The sequence below is a fragment of the Phocoena sinus genome, chromosome 3 (assembly GCF_008692025.1).
Source record: "Phocoena sinus isolate mPhoSin1 chromosome 3, mPhoSin1.pri, whole genome shotgun sequence".
Taxonomy (NCBI): domain Eukaryota; kingdom Metazoa; phylum Chordata; class Mammalia; order Artiodactyla; family Phocoenidae; genus Phocoena; species Phocoena sinus.
In genome coordinates this window covers 25,093,531-25,115,809 of record NC_045765.1, presented here as the reverse complement: position 1 = coordinate 25,115,809, position 22,279 = coordinate 25,093,531, and the positions used below count along the sequence as shown (strand labels likewise).

At 39.5% G+C, this 22,279-nt stretch overlaps 1 protein-coding gene across 6 annotated transcripts in view; it reads right to left on the bottom strand.

The window, feature by feature from the left end:
* Positions 1–22,279, bottom strand: part of FBXW11 (F-box and WD repeat domain containing 11) — a 134,409-nt gene that overhangs the window by 24,934 nt on the left and 87,196 nt on the right. For 4 of the 6 annotated variants that reach the window (XM_032626176.1, XM_032626177.1, XM_032626179.1 and 1 more), the window contains 4 exons: positions 20,824–20,886; positions 16,925–17,150; positions 7,608–7,794; positions 6,428–6,518 (listed from right to left, as the gene is read on the bottom strand). In XM_032626176.1, coding sequence (XP_032482067.1) covers positions 6,428–6,518; positions 7,608–7,794; positions 16,925–17,150; positions 20,824–20,886 — 567 coding nt within the window. The remainder of the gene's footprint in view (positions 1–6,427; positions 6,519–7,607; positions 7,795–16,924; positions 17,151–20,823; positions 20,887–22,279) is intronic. The other 2 variants (XM_032626181.1, XM_032626178.1) reach the window with 1 other exon arrangement.

The window sequence follows — 22,279 nt, the reverse complement described above, 5'->3', positions numbered from 1 at the left end:
TGGGCAAAGTTCAAAGAGGAAGTGGGTCATGCCCAGAGCACTAGAAGACCTAACCTTTGGTAATGGATGTCAAGGATTTTCAGGATCAAAAGATACACTAAGAATAACCAAAGTATAAATTCCTGATCCTTGAATTTAGGAGACAATAGGGACTACAGTTGGCTATACCTGAGAGTTCAAGATCTACTTCAAAAGACATGTCTGAGTAGCTAATTATCTGAGTAGCTAAAAGTTTAATTAGTTGCTTTAGTGAAGAAAGGAGATAAATCTCATCTTTATTCACAATAAGCACTTAATTACTGGTTCTGCTGACATCTAACAAACCATGTTTCCTCTTATTTTGAAGGCAACATGCTTCTGTATGCTCTGAAATGTTAAAATTTACTGAATGTTATGCCAGGTACCACGCTTCCATAACACTATGCTATGTGTTTTATATAGTTTACAGTTAATTTAATCATCACAGTTCTGAAGCCAAAATTATTGTCCTCATTTTACAGAAAAAGAAATGGAGGATTGGAGACACTGATACATGTATACTTAAACAGGAAACTGTTTCCTCATTTGTGGCCTCAGTACTTAGCACAGGAGCCTGGAAATATAAGCCCTGCCCTCAAAGAGTTCCCATACATAGCCTTGAGAGAGGCCAGGATCACATATTTCCAACATCCAGGGGATGCAAAGAGGTACCATGGAGGTGCCATGAGCGAGAAACAGCTCATCTGTCCATCTGCTACCAAATCAGAGCTTCTTAGCCAGCATCGTCATCTCTACTGAGTTTGTAAAATGTCAGACATAAAACCACATCTCAAAGACAAAAAACCAAACAACAAAACAAAACCAAGAATTTACCCCACTGTAGCTACCGCTACCAAGGTAGACAACAGATATGTCTGTAAGCAACTTTTTAAAAAGGGATTCAGAATATAAAGAATTTCTTAAATTAAACTCAATGTTTGGAATCATTTAGAGAAATAATGTATTTTTAGAGTGACTGAGCCACGTCAGCATGCTAAGCATACCAGGAAAATGCTGACTTAGGAGGCAGACCTCCTGGTAACAAGTCTTATTCATGGCCAGTGACTCCTGGAAATGGTTACCAACGTTCAGGCTACACCCTGGGGGCCCAGATGGTTGCTGCTAAATGTGACTCCACATAAACCCAAAGTATTACAAAGACGAATACATAACCTGTCTTATCAATATATATGGTGTTATTTTCAAAATTCATATTGTCGTTCTTAGTTTTAAAACATACACAATTGCTTTAAAATGTTATTGAATCAGTAAGCAGCTTTGCTACTCTGTATAATATTTCAATGAATAGAAAAAGCACATTTATTTACTATCACATGGGAGCTTGAAAAAATTTTTTTTAACTTTCGTATGGGAATCCCCATACCAAAAAGAATTTCCTACATGCTCTCCCACTACTCTAAAATGTTTTTGAGAACCAAGAGACTTGGTTATAATCTATTACTGTACCTAAAGCCCTGAGGACACAGCAGAGAGAAACTGGGTAAGGCAACACGATCAGCCTGTGATACACCCACCCCCTAAGATGTCTGGACAGAGAACACTACCCAACATAAAAGGCCAAGCCATACCCTGTATCTCCAACCCTCAAACAAGAGCCAGAGGCCAGGACCTCTCAAAAGCTCTGCTAGATAACAGGCTTTCATTCTAAGTCAAGTAGAAGTTAGGAAATGGCTTAGCTTCTCAACACTTAGAACGAGCCTATTTTCTAAAATACATTTCTGAATTTTAAAAGAAAAAGGCTTACCAAATCATTTTTCATGGGTCATTTTAGGAAGTTCCCATCTAGGGCTGTTTTAAAAATTATTAGGTTCCTGAATCCCAAAACAAGTACAGTTTGTTTCAAAATGCCAGGAAAGGGACACTAAATGAGACCAGGGAGCTGACTACTTTGTTACACACCAACCCGGTGTAATTCCTAAGACTTTACTCTTCTCAATTCTCAAGGCCACCCACAAAAGAAAGCAACACTTCCTGCTGACTGTGCCTGCCCAAAATACTACCTACCATCATATCTGACGACTTCAACTGGCTTATATAAAAGCCAGGACTTTTTCAGAAAAACTAGACCTTTAAAAATGGAAGGCAGCCCATTGTAGTAGAAGATACCTAGGTCAATTAGCAGCTTTAGCAAATGACTTGGACTGTTTGAATTGCAGTCTCCTCCTCTGTAAAAGATAATATATACGTTCTCAAATCTGTTGGAAGGATCAAATGAGATTACGTACACACAGCGCTTATCACAGTGCCTACAAACGGTAGCAGTGACGCTCTTTCTCATTTGTGGAGAACGCTGACCAAAAGGAGTAGGCTGTGACCAAAAAAAAATCTCACCAAATTGCCGGGAACTGTTGTCTCAGTCTAGGCTGATCTTCAATGCTGATAGCCCTGAGCCCTCCCCAACCATTCCCAGGAAGGGGCTCGGCCTGCAAATGCAATTCAACAATCATCTTAACTTCAGCAGTAGGAATGCGGGGCATACACAGGTGCACCTCTTTAATGATGCAGATACCTGCCATTTCACTTAGACATCATGTGGTGTGGCTACTGTAGAGGAATATTTCATGTTTTTGAGAACTTGTAAAATCCCCTTACCCTGTGCAAATTTTCAAAATACTGGGAAAGTAGCCACAATACACAGAGTATACAGCAGCATTTAAATTGGCAATAGAGTGAAAACAGATGTCTGAGTATGAAGGAATAACATTATTTTTAGAAGCCTAAACACAACTGGGTGGGTGGGCAAATTTCAGCATTTTCTGGTTAGGACAATGTTAATATCAAGTTTGCAAACCACAAAAAAGCTCCCCACTTTCCCTGAATAAAATGTGGTTTGTTATAAGGTGCGATACAACACACCATCATTTTACTAGTGGTCTGTTCCAAGGAGAGTGCTTCAAAGGCTTTAATCCAGTGAATAAAAAAAGGAAAAAGGCATATTATATGAAAGAGTTTGCCACTAATCTGAGATGGCAAAAGAGAAAAATCCAAGTTCAGGACATCAGAGCTCTGACTGCTTGAGTCTATTATAACAACTCCCAACTCTCTGTTGAGGGACATCTGACGGCATGGTAGGGCGAAAAGAGCATAGACTTTGGACTAAGAGTCTCAGTTTTGACAATTTGAGGACTAAATTAAATTACTGTGGCAAAGTACCTAACAGTAGTCTCATCATTAATAATAATGAGGATGATGATGATAATAACAATTAAGACTCTAGATAGCAAAGGAAATATGGCTGCTTCTTTCAGGACTGTGCCTCAGGTTTTCCAGGAATTCCTTCTCAATTGAGAGGCACTCTAAACTCTCTCCCTCCCACCCTACCCCCTCTTCTTCTCTCTCCCCCTGTGTGTGTGTGCGTGTGTGTATGGCAAGAGCACCCATGAGAGATGAACCTTTGCAGAGAACTAAGAATTCTTATTCTCTTCAGACTTCATTCCTCACATTCTCATTTCCTGAATAATAGGGGTTGACCATACTAAGCCAGGTTCCCTACTTCTTAAAAATTAGCCAATTTCTGTTGGGTCAATGTGGAAGGGCAAGGTCATCTGCTTGTCAGAGCCAAATATGGGAATGGATAGATGACAGGAGCCAGCACATGAACTGGAGCTGTCAAGGTAGAGCAAGAAGGATAGAAAGCAAAAGGTGCTGTGAACTGGCAACCCTGCAAAGCGTATGAGAAAAAAACACAAGAGACTCCAAGGCTGTGTGTATGGGCAACCAGGGAGGGGGACAAAAACATCCACTTGATGTTCAGGGTGTAATTTATCTTTTGGCAATAGGCTTAAAACCCTCTAAAGCACTACCTTTGCCATAACTGGACTAAAACAAGGCCAACTAATCTTAACTCATACGCTTTTTTCAACTAAGAGTTTTCAAGCAATTGGACAAAGATGAGAAGATCACCTTGAAAAGTCTGTAGGCATTTAACAACATACCTCTTTCTCCTTCTCTTCTGGAATTTTCTACTTTGAAAATGACAAACAACAACACTAAGCCTAGAGCTGGCCAGACCTCAGTTAAAATCCCTTGTCTTCTACTTAACTATGTAGGAAGCTCTAAAATTTCTCTTAGTCTCAGTTTCCCCTCCTTACAGATGAGGATGACAGGTAGCTTGTAAGAATTAAATGCAATTAGTAATCTATTTAAGTCACACAACATGGTTCATGAGTATACTGCGAGGGCTCAAAAGAGGGTACTTGTAATTATTATAGTCTGCCTGTGAGGGTTTTGTACCAGGCACATGGGTAACAGCCAAGCCTGTGAGTCTCTCCTTTGTTTGACCCACGGATCACGACACAACTCTCTGCTTTGTGTGTCTACCCAGGACAGGATAAAACACACTCACAAAACAGAGGTAACGAACTCTATTTTGATGAAGTACCATTGATCCATAGCACACAAAAAGTTGCATTAAGTGCAGAAGAATATAAGGATGATCACAGACTCAACTACTGACCGGCTGTATGATCACCGGCAAGCTACTTAACCTGGGTGAGCCTCAGGTTCCTCAATTTTAAATATGGACAGGGCCTAACTTTCAAGTATTGTCCAGAGTGTTAAATGAGAAAACGCATTATAAAATGCTGAAAGTATCTAGGACAAGTAAACACTCTATACGTGGTACATTATTTTTATTATTATTACTATGAGTGAAAGTACCAAAGTATAAAGCATCATCCCTTAAACTAAGAGATCTAGCCCACAAAAATCTGGAGGAGACTCTTGTGGCCAACCAGTGGGTTTTCCTAAACCACACTTTAAGAACCACTGGGTAGACCACCATGATATAGAGGTTTTGTGTCAAAAAGGGTTTTCCTCCATAGCTCTATTTTCCCTCACATCCGCCTCCTCCTAACTTTAAAATATTATTTCAGCCTGAGTAAATGGTTATGTTAGGTGGTGTCACATACTGTCATGCCATAGAAAACTGAGTTCATACTGTCGATTATAACACTACTAATGGGAATTAAATAAAATAATATATGTCACCAAATCTTCAACCTGATCAAAGTTCTTCCAGAGTTCCTATTTATTAATGATTGACCTTAGACATCATCCTTCTTATAATAAAGGACTTGCTGAAATTATTCAAGGAAATGTGGAGATACTTTATAAAGAATAGTTGGGAGGAAAAAAGTAACAAGTAATATAGTTTCTAAGATCTATGCATAAGCAGTGTCTTAGTAAAACTACATGGGGTAAAAGACAATCCCTCTAACCTGAAACACACATACACCAACCTAAGGTTCAAGTTAACACTATGTTTCAGCTACTAAAACTGTAGGAGCAATTTATTCTAAGTTTTGAACTGCCAAGGGGTCAATTAATTCCTAAACTTTAGGATTTGTATGGCAGAAGTTTTAAATCATTTAACCTACCCTAAAAGGTTACTTATAGCTCATTTTAGGGAACAGAATATTCAAGACAATGGCTTGCATTTGAAATAATGATATTCCAGTCATATTCAGATTTACTGTTAACAAAGCGATTCCATTAGTTCACATCTGCCTTAAAAAGAAGGCAGCGGGGAGGGGACTCCAAAAAAAGCACATGTTTCTCCACTAATGAATTTTGGCACAATAACTTTTATGTCTATCACCTGGGGGTGAGGATTACTTCATGTTTGGGAAACTGAGTATAACTTTATGGGTGATACAGCATTGCCTAGCAAAGGCTGAACTTTTTTGCCAAGGAGGAAATCAGTGAAGTAACCAAGACCTGCCAAGAACACATGTGAAAGAGTTAATCAGAAATGCCTGTGCCTGTCTTTCTTGGTTCAAGGAAAAGGGCTAAATAATAAAACTGAACTAATTAGAACACATGAACAATATCAAACATCTCCAATGTTTCTCATCAAGTTCACAGAGTTTTACTGGTCTGGGAAAGTTACACTCAACTCCAAAGTGGTCCACGAGCATAACCTGCTCTATAAAAGCCACTTAACTATTGCTTAGAATCATATTTGAGTCCTTTTAATGAAAAAGCATGGGAAATTTACAGAGGAAACTGAGACTGTGCCTTCTCTAGTTCTCTAGAGGTGGCTCAAAAAATGTAAAACGATGCTTACCTGAAAAATTGGGCCTTGGATTTCGGAAATTTCATCAAATTAAAACAAAAAGTTAATTTTGGATTAAGGTTTTAATTAACTGGTAGTCTTGCAGAAGCATTTCATGTTTTAGAAAAGTTAGATGATTTTTTACAAAAAGGCACTATCTACTCCGAAGGATAGCTGCAGATTACACATTGTGACATATTTGCTCTAAGACTTCAACTTAAAAAAAAAAACCGTTCTATGATTTTAGAACTAGACAACTAAGAACACTAAGACAAAGAAAAAGTTGAGAACAAGACACAAACAGCCCATAAAACAGATAAATCATAAAATTACCTCTATATCCTGGATAATCTTTGGGTATAATGACCTATAAAATGAATTGGGAGGGCCATCTGTTGGTCTGTTTTTAAACAGGTACTGATCCCTGGCAAAAAAACACAAACAGATGTTACATTTTTGCGCATAAAAGGGTGAATTTTATTTAAACATGGTGCTTACAAAGATGCATCTTTCAAGTCTTTTGACTTGCACTGAGCTTTAATAGTTCAAAAGCGGGATTTCTGACAATTAAATGTACATGTCAGGCCCAACTTTACTTCAGCTTACAGGTCTTTAGCGTGATCCTCACCTTTTATTTTCTGAATACCCAACACAATAATCTAGCCTTTCATTCTACAGTGCGATAAAAAGTGTTAATGTAGCTTTGTGAAAAAGCTAACTGAGTACATTAACAAACTTTTTTCCATAAAGAAAGCACAGCCCTAACCATCACTCACACAGCCACCTATCTGTCCTAGCTGTGGCACTCTCTTTCTCTGTGCTGTCAGGGTACTGACATGTACAGAGCTATAAAGCTGTATTTCAGATGACAGGTTGTCTCTGAAAAATCCTGCCTGCTGTACCTTTCATCTTCAACCAGGATCAATACTTAATAGCAAAATGGCATTATTTGACTTTCTCATATTTTCCTTTTTCTTATCTATCTTTTGGTAATGGTGTCATCACCTAAGGAAAATGTGAAAGGAAAGGCATAAACACATAGCTTTGAAAAGCCAAATTGCTCAAACTGTACAATACATCTTAACAGTTAATAAATATAAAGGAAATATGCATTTCAGAAGGGGTTATTCTAACAGCTTTAACTTCCCCCCCCCCAACTCCTGACTACTCATCTTTTCCCACTTGTTTAAAATAGGCCAACACATTTGGCAAGTATAATTGCATTTTTTTTTTTTTTTTTTGCGGTACGCGGGCCTCTCACTGTTGTGGCCTCTCCCGTTGCAGAGCACAGGCTCCGGAGGCGCAGGCTCAGCGGCCATGGCTCACGGGCCCAGCCGCTCCGCGGCATGTGGGATCTTCCCGGACCGGGGCACGAACCCGCGTCCCCTGCATCGGCAGGCGGACTCTCAACCACTGCGCCACCAGGGAAGCCCATAATTGCATTTTTTAGTAATCAAACTGACCCTAGGTCAAATACACTTTTTTCAAGGGAAAAACCAACCTAAATACTTACCACCCTCTTCTTTCTGAAAGTCCCTTCCATAGAGGGTCAGTGCGCACCATTCGTTCAATCAACTTCTTCCAAAGCATTCCTTCGGAGATCACTCGCTGCCATTCCTTACATACCAGCTCTGCTGCACACAGAGACCTGGCATCCAGGTAGGAAAGAATGTTTTCTGCTATGTGATCTAAACCTTGCTCTACAAAATAGAAAAGGCAATGAAGGAATAGGAAGGGAGATGGAAATGTACCAGTTACCATTTCCTTAAAGATAAGAGGGATAAAGAAATCCTGAACCAGGAAACATACCTGAGTAATATCAAAAGTTCTTCAGATATACAAGTGCATGAGTACATAGACACAGACACTTCTTTTTGGTTCTGATTTTTTAAGATAAAACAATTGATGGCACCAGTTTCTGTCTGTAAAACCCAACCCTGGACAGCTCTATATTTGTCAGACATTATAATAAATGATTTCTTTTACATAACTCTATGGGGTAACGACACCCCAAATTTTACAGATGAGGCAGAAAGAGGTAAAAGGATTCAAGGTTTTACAATTATAGGGTAGTGAAGCCAAGACTGGACTCTGATCTCTTGCTCCAAAGTCTGCGTTCTTTCCCCTCTGATTTGCTGTTTCTCGTAACAAATCATTCTATTGATACATGACCTATGTGAATCCCTTGGGGCTAAGGAGACAAAAAGGTGAGAAACACTGACTTATCTGAAAAGTTTATGAAAAGTTAAACGACAATCCAAGAATTAAGTCAGGTGCACTAAGATGTATTTTTGTCAATCATTTCTCCATCTCCTTATGGAGGTAAAATCCTCAAAACCATGAACCACATGCCTAAAAATTCTAGAACCTTAAGTCGTTTATCCTACACAATGCAAGTAGCCTCTCAAAGACAACCAAGATTCAGCCTTTGCCTGACATTCACAAAGGTAAGAAGATCACTATGGTCAATGCTGTTGCCACCTGTACAGGCCCATCCTGTGGTTTTGGGCATGTCCTCTGCAACTACAAGAAATAAAGCTCATCCCCAGGCCTCCTCTGTGTTGGGGTGGGAAAACTAAACACACAGTCGGAAAATTCCAATTTCAAGTCTGGGTTCACCACCTAGAACTTCTATGACATGAAACAAATACTTAAACAATACTGAAACATCCCTGCCCCTTGGTTTTTTACCAAATAACATGGTAATGGCCAGTTAACAACTGTCCTTTCTCACACTACTTGTATGAATCAAAAAAGTTCTACAGGAAGATTTTAAAGACAACAAAGTACCATCGGGGTTAATATTTGTTCTCTTTTTCAAGATAAATAGAAGGGGTATAGTCATACTAACTTGGCAGGGTATAGGTAAATCGTTAAACTTTCAGAACCTCCATTTCCTCATCTGTATAAAACAGGGATAATAATCTCTGCCTTATTTTGAAAATATCACAATGAGATGATGCATAAAAAATGCTTTACAAACTAAGGTTTTTTCCAACTCTAAGAATGACTATTTACACTGTTGATTATGGTTTACAGGCCCTTCATATACTAGTTCTACTCTATAGTAGGTCTAATACCCAAGTTATGATCTGATAATGAAGACTAACTACACTGGGACCACTATCTTTTCTTGCACATGTTATTATATTAAGAGTTAAGGCCATCAAAGATTATACTGCCTTCATCTAACAGTCATATCACAGTAGACTCCTAAGATGGTAGTAAGCCGAATTAAAATCTTAGGCCCTTCTCCCCAAAACATCTATTAAAACAACTCCCCTTAATTTCTGTATTTGTATGGGTAGTTTAGAAGGGGAGGGCAGCTCACACGGAAGTCTACAGTTATCCTCTCTACAATTCACCTTCAAATCTTTATCTGACCCTTCCATGTCAGTCTCTACAATTCTGATTCTGTCATACAGAAAAGTGGATATTCCACACCAGATCTGCATGGTGGGCAAATGCAGTAACTCTTTACCCCAAGTTGCTGGCAAACATGTTAAATGGGTCAGAACCAAGGACAGCACCCGTGATTCTATATTTCCCTTCAAGCTATCATACACCCATTCATTAAATACTCACAAGGTACCAACACTGAGCCACCAGTTCTAAATCATCTGGATTTTATACTACTATTATCCAGCCCATATCTCTCTATTCAGCCCTCAAGGATATTTGGAGAAACTCTGCCCCATGGAGACACTACCACCTTTATTTATACCATGTTTCTGACTTGCTAGTCTCATAACTTTATCCAAAAAGGAAATCAGGTGAATTTGGTATGGTTACTCTCCATGTTCCCTTGCTGGTGCTTACTACATAAAGTTGGTATTGCAATTTTTTGTTTACAAGTTGGCACTAGCTGCTTTGTGTCACTTTTAAACATATATAACCCATGTTCATTATAGAAAAACTATAAAATGCATATAAGCAAATACCTTTAAATCCCGAAACCCCACCTCTCAGAGATAATAGCTTTTAACATTCTGTATACTATACCTTTCTAGGATTACACAACCCTACATAGTCTTTTCAACAGCTAATTAACTTTTGATAATCCATTTGAGAATTAGGCTAGAATGGAACATCAAATTCAATAGCCAATAGCTCGCATATACACCTTCTCCAGTTCTCCCGTTCTTAAGACCAGGAAATCTGCTCATCAATCATCTCTGGGTTCTATCATGCAGGACTACCAAACACAGTTGTACAAGCTGTATGTTCACAACTGTACCCAGTAGCTCTACCTACTGGTTTTCAATTACTTCTCAATGTTCCACAATTCTGAAAGTCACAGACTTAGGTTCTGTCACTATCCCGGCACACAACATTTTTAGGTCTACTTGTTATAGGAGCTGTGTTAAAGACAGCTTCATATCTTTCTTGGACTACAATTTTTCTGTCCTTTCTGGTTTTAAAACCATTCTTCTTAGCGGGGAAAGAAAAAAGGATAAGTTAAATGAGGAGTGAAAATATGCTGTTTCTTTCTATTACCACTACACCATCTATTCCAAGTACACTGTCCCTTCATTCTTCGTGTTCTTGCTCCAAACAGTTGATTATTTTATTTGTTTTTAACTCTCCCAAATTCCTTAACCATTTTGGACAATTTCACATTATTTGGGGCTTGGCCTTCTTGATACCATTCTCAAAGGTTCAGGCTACCTTTTTGTGTATCTCCATGCCCCTTTCTTCCATCTTCTGTCCAAGTGTATTTAAAATCAGGGAAATTCATGGAAAATAACATGGGATTCTACTTGTGCCTATCCACTGATAGGATTAGCAAATTATTAATCAGAACTTTAAATTTCAGAATCTCTCTACCGTCTTTAATCATATTTTCTTTTACAGTCTCTGGCCATGGCCTAATAAACTTAGCTCTTCTCTGAATTCTTCTAATTCTGGGGTACTTTATCTAACTATCTTCTAGTTTCTACACTTAATAGGAGAACACAGTCACTTTCCAAGGTTTATGTCAATTTTAATCACTAACCAAATCCTCCTAATTGGTTATAAACACACCCCTAACCAACTCCCCTCTCAAATCCTCTGCTGAGAGAGGAAATGAACAGACAAGAACACATTATATAGCTGTCTTTTCAGGCCTCAATGGCTGCCACATCCCCATGGTCTATATTTGAACTGGGAAAGCTGCATCCAAATCCTCCACCTGGCTGGGTAGTTTATGCGCTGGTTCTCAGAAGCCTGTGTGGTTATATCACTTAGGGTTACTGATTTGAGAAGCAACAGCAGCAGAAACAGCTTCCTAAATATTCTCCTGATCCACTGAATCAGAACCTCTAGATGGTGGGGCCCAGAAATCTACATTCTTAAGAATTACCACCAGATAATTCTGACATGCTGGAAACTACTGCTTCATAGCAATAATATCCCTTTTAGTCCTCATTGATTTCCCGCCACCTCAATATCTCCCACCACTGGGCTATCAATGAGATTCTGCAGAAAGAAGCTCATTATTAGACACATACTTCCTACTCTTTCAAATGCCACTGGTCCAATTCGGCAACATCTCATTGAAATCTATGAGATTTGATTTATTTCCTTTTGGTAATACTTTAATTCACTTCATCCTTCTAGGGGGCAGCATGTTTTAGTTTCTCGGAAAATGCACTGGCTATAGAGCCATACAATCTGGGTTGAAGCAAATCAGTTTTCCTTTTTGGATCTCAGTCTGCCATAAAATAGGAATGATATTAAATGCCTAAGAAGGATCATCTCGTATAATCTGCATGATAAAACCCTCTGAGATAGGCTATAAATAGCCTCATTTTATAGAGAAGGAACTTCTTAACCTTGTTGGAAAGGTTCATAAGAGGAGGCTATTCAGGAGCCAGATACAGAGCAGGTACTCGATAAATGTCAGTCTCTCTTCTTCCCTCTTCCAGAAATCGCTTTACCCGATATCACTGGTCAAGGAAGCTAAGCAGTATTCCCCTTCCTTGTTACTTTCTGCAGAGAAAATATGACATACCTCCCCTAGCAAATCGCTAATTCCTCACTAATAGCTTGGAGTAAGTCTCATACCCCTTAAATATTTAAAGAAGAATAGGAATCACACAACCTCTATTTTAGGCACTTTGGAGTAACTAGCCCCAGGAGCCATGTAGACCCTGTAACTTTCTGGTTTCAAGACTGTTCAGAACAAAGAGGTCACTGAATAAGGTGGTCCATTTGCCTGAGCTAGAAAGTGCTCTGAGGTGTTAAAGCTAAGCATTTTCTTACGTATCAATGTCTGGCTCTCATTTACTCTATGGTGCTGAGACGCCCCCATCTCCTGCCACCCCCCACCTTCCCAAGGCAATAAGAGGACACATTATGGCCTCAGAAAATGACTCCAGAATACTGCACACACAGTGCTGAAGAAGTGCTGCTGTTGCTAATTACAGGCACCAGATGAAGGTCTGGAAATTTTTCAATAATAAATTAAAACAATTAAAAGGCAAAATTTTCAAAGCTCAATATGTAAATAACATTGTACCAAAATGAAACTCAAATGTGTAATGTCAGTTCAATGCCCTTGACTATAGCCAGTTTTAAGACAGCTGCTTAGATCATACAATTACAGAAACTTTTATTATTTTAGAAACACATTTCAAAGAGCAGCTGCAAAGAAATTTCCTTCCCCACCCACCCCTGCTGTCCCTTCCCCCTCCCTAGTCACAGATCTAGTTGTAAAATCTGAAGTTAGAAACTTTCTTTCCTGAGAGCAAAAGTCTGTCGGTGGATGCCTTTAACTTGGAATATACTGACCTAAGGATTCAGACACAAACGCTCAGGTCACAAAGTCCAACATTTTGCTATGCCAACAAAGTGGCACACATCTACCCAAATGATGTCAGGATGAATCAATTCGGAAATCAGTGGGTGAATAATTAAAACTTCCTGGCAATAAATCGTACTGCAGGTGCTTCCTGCCTCTCTGGGCTTTTTTTTTTTTTTTAACTGACATCCTCAGAATACCCACCAGATGCTAGGCATATTATATACAATGTCTTTAATCTTCGCAATATCCTAAAACGTATTATGATCATTCCCACACAGATAAGGAAACTGAGGATCCAAAAAGTGAGCTCACATAACCATTAGGGGCAGGGGCAGGGGCTGGGATTCAAATGGAGGGGCTGTCAAATCCAATACCCATCATCTTTCCACTCTGTCATGCTGGACCTCTGGCCCTGCATCCAGCCTAAAGCCTACACTCTGGTTCTTCCACATCTCCCAAGACCTCTGATCTAATCTCTGTCACATTCACAGTCCATAATGGTTTATCATCCTTACTTGAGGATGAGACAAAAGAATAAACCATGGCCAGGAAGGTAAGTGTTTTTAAAATTCTTAATAGCTTAGACACCTCACCAAACAGATCACCAATGCTTATCGTCCTTCTTGAAGTACAATCTGTCTCTACTTCAAATGGTATAAGTTTTCCCTTTAACAACAGTTCTTACAAACCACAAACTTAGCCTGCAGAAATTGACATTGCAGACTAAACATTTACCATGATTTTTAGAAAAGCATATCATAATTATCACTTTTTCCACTGAACCAAAGGAGCCAGAGACCACAAACATTTTCCATTTTCCCTATACTGACAGGTACGATATTCACAGTAAGCATTAAAAAGTCAAAACTACAGACCGTTTTTATAGAATTAATGGTTTTCACAATCAAAAGAAGTCTTAAGTAGACTGTCAATTTCAACAAAGTAAAAATTCAAACTAAGGATCATCTACAGTAAAAGTTAAACACCAAACCAGGATAATGATTAGTAAGTTGTTCCACACATTATTAAATCTAAGTATGAACAAACACATGGACCTGTTTCTCCCCTAATGCTCTTAAGGCAAGATCTGTGCTAAGGAACTAATGCCAGATTTAATCCAAGTCTACTAGACACTAACTAACACAATCAACTTGGCCAGCTTGTCCCCAGCTATTAGATTCATATGTATGATATATACTGACATATGTATATATGTTCAGATCAAATCCTGTTAAAACAAATAGCATTTTAACAAAAATATTTCCATGTCCCAGCCAATGGTCCGTTCATTTCATGTAATACTCGATACCACAAAATTCCACTTTAACAGAGATATGGACAATGCCTTAAAATTCGCTGTAATGAAAACTGAATTGTATGCAATTATACTAACCATATTTATATACATAACACATGTTCATCTGTTCTGTCTCTTCTCCAATTCTGTACACTCCCCAAGAGAAGGGGCTGCCTCTGAACGATACTCTGCAAATCAAGAGAACTACAACAGTGCCACCTCGTGGATATTCTGTAAATATAAGTTGAATTCCCTGGTGCTCTAAAATGTTTGAGAGGCAAATTATAGGGAAAAAATAAAAATAAACCAAAACAACAGAAAGCAAACAGAATGGATTTGCCTCAAAAAATGGGAGCACAGCTTCATTTATTTAAAAGCACTTAAGAGGAACAAGTATAACTGTCAACTTTAAAAACTACCCTGTCTCTTCTTGGTGTGAAATGTAGCATGAGTCAGTAGAAAGTCTTGGATGAGGGGGGTTCTGAGTTCTGGGCTGCACACACAGAGGAGCTGCAGCACATGTGCACTCATCTTACTCAAATTCACCTATAATTCTCTCTCTCATGCAATTAGAAGCATAGCTCTTCTCTCCCACTCTCTCTCTCTTATAATTAAAAGTAAATGTTACTGAATTGGGGTGTAAACCATGTATACTTGAGGCCAGTTTAAGGCACTGTCCAGAGTAATCTTAACTGGAAGTGATTTCAGCTTTTGTACTAGCTTTTGCACCAACTCCCACCATCACCTGCAAAATCACAATAACCAAGATGTATGATCTTAGGCATTTCACCCAATTCTCTGATCCTTGGCTTCATAATCTACCCAATGAGAAACAGCACTAGGTGACGGCTAAGATCCCTTTCAGCAATTAAATACTATGGTTCTAGAAAAAGAGGGTTCATGTTTTGCTTTTCTAGAAATACTAATTCAAGAAATGAGGAAAATAATGCTACATTTCAGCATAAAAAGAACAGTAGGGTCAAAATTTTCTAAGCTAACTCTCAAATATCCTTAAAACACTCCCTTTGTAGAAAGTAAACTTACAAGTTCTAGAAGAGGGATTAGGAATCAGAGGCTGGCATGTCACTTTGCAGCCCCAGGTTTCAGGCCTGAGGCATGAACCCAGGTCCTGTCTACTGTGGAAATACTTAGACTATGGAGTTGTGATGCACTGTAAATCACAGACAGGCTAAGAGAGAAGCTACTCTTTGAGGAGCCATCCAGAAGCTCTGCAAAAAGGGCAGGGCTGGTGGCAATGCTACTGGTTTATCCCTGGCTATTTCTAAGGCATACCCTGGCACAGCAGCTGTAACCTCCAGGTTACCCTGACCACGTTAGAGGAGAATGTTCTGGCCAACAGTCTCACATTCTCTTCAAGAGTGAAATCTCTCTATCTTACCTAGACAAACTTAAAATAAAAAATTTTAAAAAGAACACAGAGAGAAAAGAATTAACGAGTGACCAAAAATCAAAGAGGGGGACTTCCCTGGTGGCGCAGTGGTTAAGAATCCACCTGCCAATGCAGGGTACACAGGTTCAATCCCTGGTCTGGGAAAATCCCACATGCCATGGAGAAACTAAGTCCATGTGCCATAATTACTGAGCCTGCGCTCTAGAGCCCGCAAACCACAACTGCTGAGCTCACGTGCCACAACTACTGAAGCCCACGCGCCTAGAGCCTGTGCTCCACAACAAGAAAAGCCACCGCAATGAGAAGCCCGTGCACCGCAATGAAGAGTAGCTCCCGCTCACCGCAACTAGAGACAGCCCACGCGCAGCAACGAAGACCCAACGCAGCCAAAAATTAATTAATTAATTAAAAAAAAAAAATCAAAGGGGGATGAACAGGCAGAGCACAGCGGGTTTTTAGAGCAGTGAAACTGTTCTGTGTGACACTATAATGGTAGATACATGTCACTATACATTTGTCAAAAGCCACAGAATGTACACCACCAAGAGTGAACCTTGAAGTATGTACTTTGAGTGATAGTGATGTGTCAGTGTAGGTTCATGTATTGTAACAAAGGTACCACTATAGTGTAGGATGTTGATAGTGGGGAGGCTGTGCTGGGGGCTGTTGCGGGTGTGGGGGAGGATATGGAAACTGTACTTTCTGCCCAATTTTGCTGTGAACCTAAAACTGTTGTAAAAGTAGTCTCTTTTTTCTTTTAAACCAAAGTAAACTTAACTGGGGGGGTGAGGAGGGAGAGAGAGAGAAAGAGAAAAGGGAGAGAAAGAACACACTCATGCAGGGGTAGGATAGTGAGGGAGAGGATGCAGAAATAAGTTTTAAGAAATGTAGTAAGACATGCTATCAATTTCCCCAATACTTTTCTGCCATTCCCTAAGTGTCACTTCAGATATAAATGAACATCTTAAATTTGGGGACACTTCCCAAACACTGCAGGAAAAATTGTCCCATATTAAAAAAAAATACTTATAAAGGCAAAATGCAGATTCTATAGACACCACATCAAAATAAAAAGTTAATTAATTCACTACTGTAGCAATAGTATTGACCAATGATCAACACTAGTAATCACAGAAACTGCCTACAGTTCCTAGATAGATGCTAAATTATAACTCCTCTTCAAGTACCACATATTAAAGTACAGTATGTGTCCCAAAGAAATGCTGTCTCACGCTGTACTCATTCACTCATTTCAAACACCTACTCGGCTCCGTCTAGGCTCTTGGGCTGGGCATTCTTCCACTTCTCAGCTTTTTAAAAGACAAGCACGGTTACCTGGTAAAGCGGTAATAAAGTCCCGCTGCAACATGGGCTTCAGGTAAGAGTTAATATGTCCATGCTGGTAATGACACATTCGTGAAATAAGGTGTTCCACAAATTCCACTTGATCTGATTCAGACCACTGGTCAAAATATTTAATACACAAGTCTTTTTCTTTTTGATAGTTTCCTTCTGATGGCCTCTTTCTGGAGACGATCACTGATGATGTTCCATTACTTATCTATTTTAGAGAAACAAAAAAGTAATTAGTTTGACAAGGAAAATAAATCTTAAGAGCATATCATCAGAAACATTTTTTTGCCCTGTGTATTTATTCTTAAAATGCCAGTTTTACCCTAAAGCCAAACTCATTCCTTTATTAATTAATTCAGGAAATAATTAAAAAAGCATTCAGGGCCCATGTACTCGAATTAGTCACTAAAGTAATGATAAAGTTAGAGTTCTATCTAAAGCTAAATGGTGTCTTAAATCATCATTCGCCAATGCTTACTCCAAAATCGTGCTGTTATCAGTTAACTAAGGTTGGAGAAGACCATCTTAGAAAAACTGTTCAACTTGGCAAAGTGGCAACTGATTGATTATTGATGGTTTGTTTTCCTTCCTCAAAGTTGGAAGGTAAAGCTATATTCATCTATGCAAATAGTTCTCACACTTGTGTATGCATCAGAATAACAAAAGAGCTTGTTAACACACAGACTGCAGCAGCCCACCGCGGAGGTTCTGATCCTACAGGTCTGGAGTACAGCCTGAGCACTTCCAACAAGTCCCCAAGTGATGCTGATGCTGCTGGTCTAGAGACTGCACTTCAGGGACCTCACTCTGAAAACTACTGGTCTATGTGACAGAGAAATCAGAGAGTAATTCAATCTAAAAAGCTTCATTTTACCTAACAGTTTCAATCTCCTCCGTATTATTTCCAGGGCTGCTAACTGCTGACAAAATAGTTTACAGACTTTCACTCTCTCTTTCAATCACCTACTCAGAAAGTGACCCAAGGTAAACCACATATACCTGAAAAGCTCCTCATCTTATTTAGCTGGTTTACAGATATCCCACAGACTCCTATACCAATAGTTGCATCTCTCATCAAATTTACACGGTCTTTGTATAAAATCAGTATACTTTTTAAAAACTGAAACTAGGGCTTCCCTGGTGGCACAGTGGTGGAGAATCCGCCTGCCAATGCAGGGGACACGGGTTCGAGCCCTGGTCCGGGAAGATCTCACATGCTACGGAGCAACTAAGCCCGTGCGCCACAACTACTGAGCCTGCGCTCTAGAGTCTGTAAGCCACAACTACTGAGCTCACACGCCTAGAGCCTGTGCTCCGCAACAGGAGAAGCCACCGCAATGAGAAGCCTGCGCACCGCAACAAAGAGTAGCCCCCGCTGACCACAACTAGAGAAAGCCCGCGCACAGCAACGAAGACCCAACACAGCCAAAAAAACAAAACAAACAAACAAACAAACAAAAACACTGAAACTACATGCACTGCATCTGGACAACAATATCCAAAAAAATCTAAATCCCTAGACTGAACCACAACTGCTACTGATATTATGAGGCTCAGTAATTTCCCTGTTTACAAACAAAAGAACCTCAATACTTTCGTCAAACATTTGCCAAGTCATCTGTCCATCACTATTCTGAATGCCCCTTCATGTGTAACACTAGAAGGAATAACATATAAGAGAATTTTGAAAACTGAAGAGTTGCATCACAAACATTCATTAATTCCATTAGGAGCTTATTTCAGAAGTCTTACATGGGAAGAATGAAGACCTTTTTTTTATCAGTATATCCCCTAACTTAAATTGAACTGAACCCATCCCAGAAAGAAGACATCCTTTGTAAATATCCAAAGGAGTCTTTGGCCTTCCTTGGTAAAATCTTAAAAATCCTTCATATCTGAAGTGAGTTCTTATGTCGACATTTAGAGGTATAAACCTGGAAGGCATTAATCTCCCACCTCACTTATCTTACCACTTCCTTGTCTGAGAACGTTTTTTTCCCTTATAATTTGGGTGAGGGAGAGCTCACTGACACCGGGCACCACCAGGGGGCAGCATTGAACAGAGATTTTTTGATGTTGCTTGTAGTAAAACATTCATATCAAACAGAACCAAAACATCAGCATTAAGAACAGTCAGACGAAGTAAACATTCTTTGCTGTGGTGAATATCAGCTAGCATAAGGAGCACCTTTGCTACTTCTAAGCATAAGGATGTTTACCATAATGTTATAATAAAATTCAGAAAAAACTACCCAGTTACAGGCAACTGGTTAAAGTGAATTATATAATACATCTACACAAAGTACTACAATGCAGCCATTAGAATTAGGTTTATAAAGTAAGATTTTAATAACAAGAGAACATGTTTATGAAATAGTATTAGGGACAAAAGAATTTTATATAGCATATGATCACAATAATCTGTGTGAAGGGAAACACGCCAAGAAAAAGTAAAGAATATAAATGAAAATGTTAAAAGTGCCTAATCTTGAGAGAGAAAGCTACATATTTTTTCCTTCCCCTTTTCTTTCTATATTTTTTTCATAATACTTGCCAAAATAATTGCTTTTGTAACAGGTTAAATATAATTATGGTAACAACTTGCATTTGTGTACTGCTTTATTGTTTATAAAATACTTTCACACCCATTATCTCACTTGATAAGCAAAAGGGTTATTATTTCATTTACAGAAGGGTTCCTTTCCTAACCATCTAGCCTCCTTAGAGCATCGGTATACCATTAACTAGTTGACTGAAAGGCAGATGAAAAAAAAAACAAACTGAAAGCTAAAGTGTTAAGAACCACTGTGAATTGAAAATCAATAGTAAATTAAGAGAATCCTGTTGCAAAATACCAGACGTGGAGGGAACAGCAGTCAGTCTGCACACAGTTCCCCCTAAAATAACAGTATGTGCCCAATTCTACAGCACATTTTCCATTTCTATTTCTAACCACCCGCTTGGCCTAGAAAGATCTTCCTGGAATTGCACTGCTTTGTTTCTTTTCATCATAAATTTGTTGGGGACACTTTATTCTTGCTAACTCCTTTGATTCAAATCAAGTGAACCCAGAGGACTTTTTTTTATCATTATTCTCTTCAGATTTAGATTTGTTTTGCCTTTATTTGTATCTTCATGAAGGGAAAAATTATGTGTACCATAATGGTCGATGAAAACACGAAATCATGAAACTTTATATGCTCTCCATCCTGCGCCTTACAAAAAAACTGGGGGATTGGAAGGAAAACTGGAAAACTAAAATAGAGGTAGGAGAGAAGGAAACTGAATTTAAAAGGAAAAGGCAAACAAATAGGAAATGGGGGAGAAGGGTGACGGTTGGGAGAAAAGGTCAGTGCATACACTGGTATGCGGCATGGTGCCTTTCTGGTGACAAAGGACACCACCACTGTCCATCTTTGGCTTAGACAGTGGCCCCAGAGATGGAATATTTTGGGCTGCAGCCAACTTCAGAATCTTGGTGAAAATTCCTAAATTCTTTACTATTCATAATGACACTTCCCTAAGGAACAGAAGATAAATTAGGGTGAATTCTTTTTTTTTTTTCTTATGTGGACCATTTTAAAAGTCTTCATTGAATTAGTTACAATATTGCTTCTGTTTTATGTCTTGGTTTTTTGGCCCTGAGGCATGTGGGCTCTTAGTTCCCCAACCAGGGATCGAACCCCCACCCCCTGCATTGGAAGGTGAAGTCTTAACCACTGGACCGCCAGGGAAGTCCCAGGGTGGATCCTGAAACTAGCAGAACTGCACAAAAGAAAACAAAAGTACTTGGCTCTTAGTTTCACTGAGGACAGGAGCTGAGGGAGCATCTTATCTACAGTAAGTCAATTGCTATCTTATCTGTGCGCCGTCATTCCTACCTGCCAAAGAGTATTTTTCTTTGGGGACTCATCTTCATTTTGATCCTCCATAACTGAAGTGTTCTAAGGGGGGAAAAACAGGTTATTTGAATTATGCCAAGTTTTGCAAATTCTAAATAACTACACCAAAATATAGTTTTGAAAACCCAAACTGGAGTGTACCAACACCAACCCAAGAGCTGTTTGGCTTGTGGCTAACACATGCCATTTTGGGTCAACAGGGGTGTTTTCATCTTTGATCAATCATTAGTTAGTGGTTGGACAAAAGTAAGCATAAAGTCTTTATGAAGGTTGGGTGTACTTAGAAAACAGGCTAAATTATGGGAGTGGGGCTGAAGCTCTACCTCAATCATCCCCGTTATTCTTTTAACCTGAAGAAAGAAGGCCCAGAGACCCACTAAGTTCCTGATGATTACACAAAACATTTACTAGAATGTCTGCTACTCAGTAGCCCACCCCAGCCATCAGCAATTAGAAGTGACAAAGCCCTGGAAGCCCCCCTGCCTTTCTCTTTCCTCCCTTGATGGCCTTGTTTTTCTGGAATGGCTTTGCAATCTCCCCTAGCAAGCATGGTGGGTGCCCCAACCTTTTCCCTTAAGAGGAGGATGCTGTTAGCCAGCAACAATCTGGCTTGCCTTGGGAATGCATTAGCTTTTGATTTTTGTGTTTACTGCACAAAGAGGCACTGTGTATTCTTTCTGGTGACCTAGTCGCTCAATAGATGCCCATTAACTGGAGATTATACATGATTGGATTTTCCCTTTTGAAGCTCCTACCTAATAGCTAAATGGAAACTTAATGAGAAGGGGAAGTGGGAGAGTTGTGTTCTGAAAGGAATAACAACTCATTTATGGATAGCAGTCTCTCTAAGAGTCCTTCCCAAGCCTAAAATTCCAAGATTGGGGTACAAAACTTAAACTATAACATTTGTCCTGTAGTATTAGTCGAAAAGATCCTATAGATCTATTTATCAGTGTTTACAAGAGCTTGTTTACTGCCTATAGGGAATAAGCCTACCTCTCAAATTTTCCCTGTTTTTCCTTTATGTTCGTCAAGTTGTAAAATGTTTGGGCACATACAGTATTTCCAAACACTCCATTTGAAAATACCCAACGTAGGTGGTGGCAGAAGAATCACCACTGGACACTAGTGCTCTGCAGGTCTCACAGCAGGCTCTGATAAGAGATGTAGAATGAGGGCTTCCCTAGTGGCACAGTGGTTAAGAATCTGCCTGCCAATGCAGGGGACACGGGTTCGAGCCCTGGTCCAGGAAGATCCCACATGCCGCGGAGCAACTAAGCCCGCGCGCCACAACTACTGAGCCTGCGCTCTAGAGCCTGCGAGCCACAACCACTGAAGCCCACGCACCTAGAGCCTGTGCTCCACAACTAGAGAAGCCACCGCAATGAGAAGCCTGCACACCGCAACAAAGAGTAGCCCCTGCTCTCAGCAACTA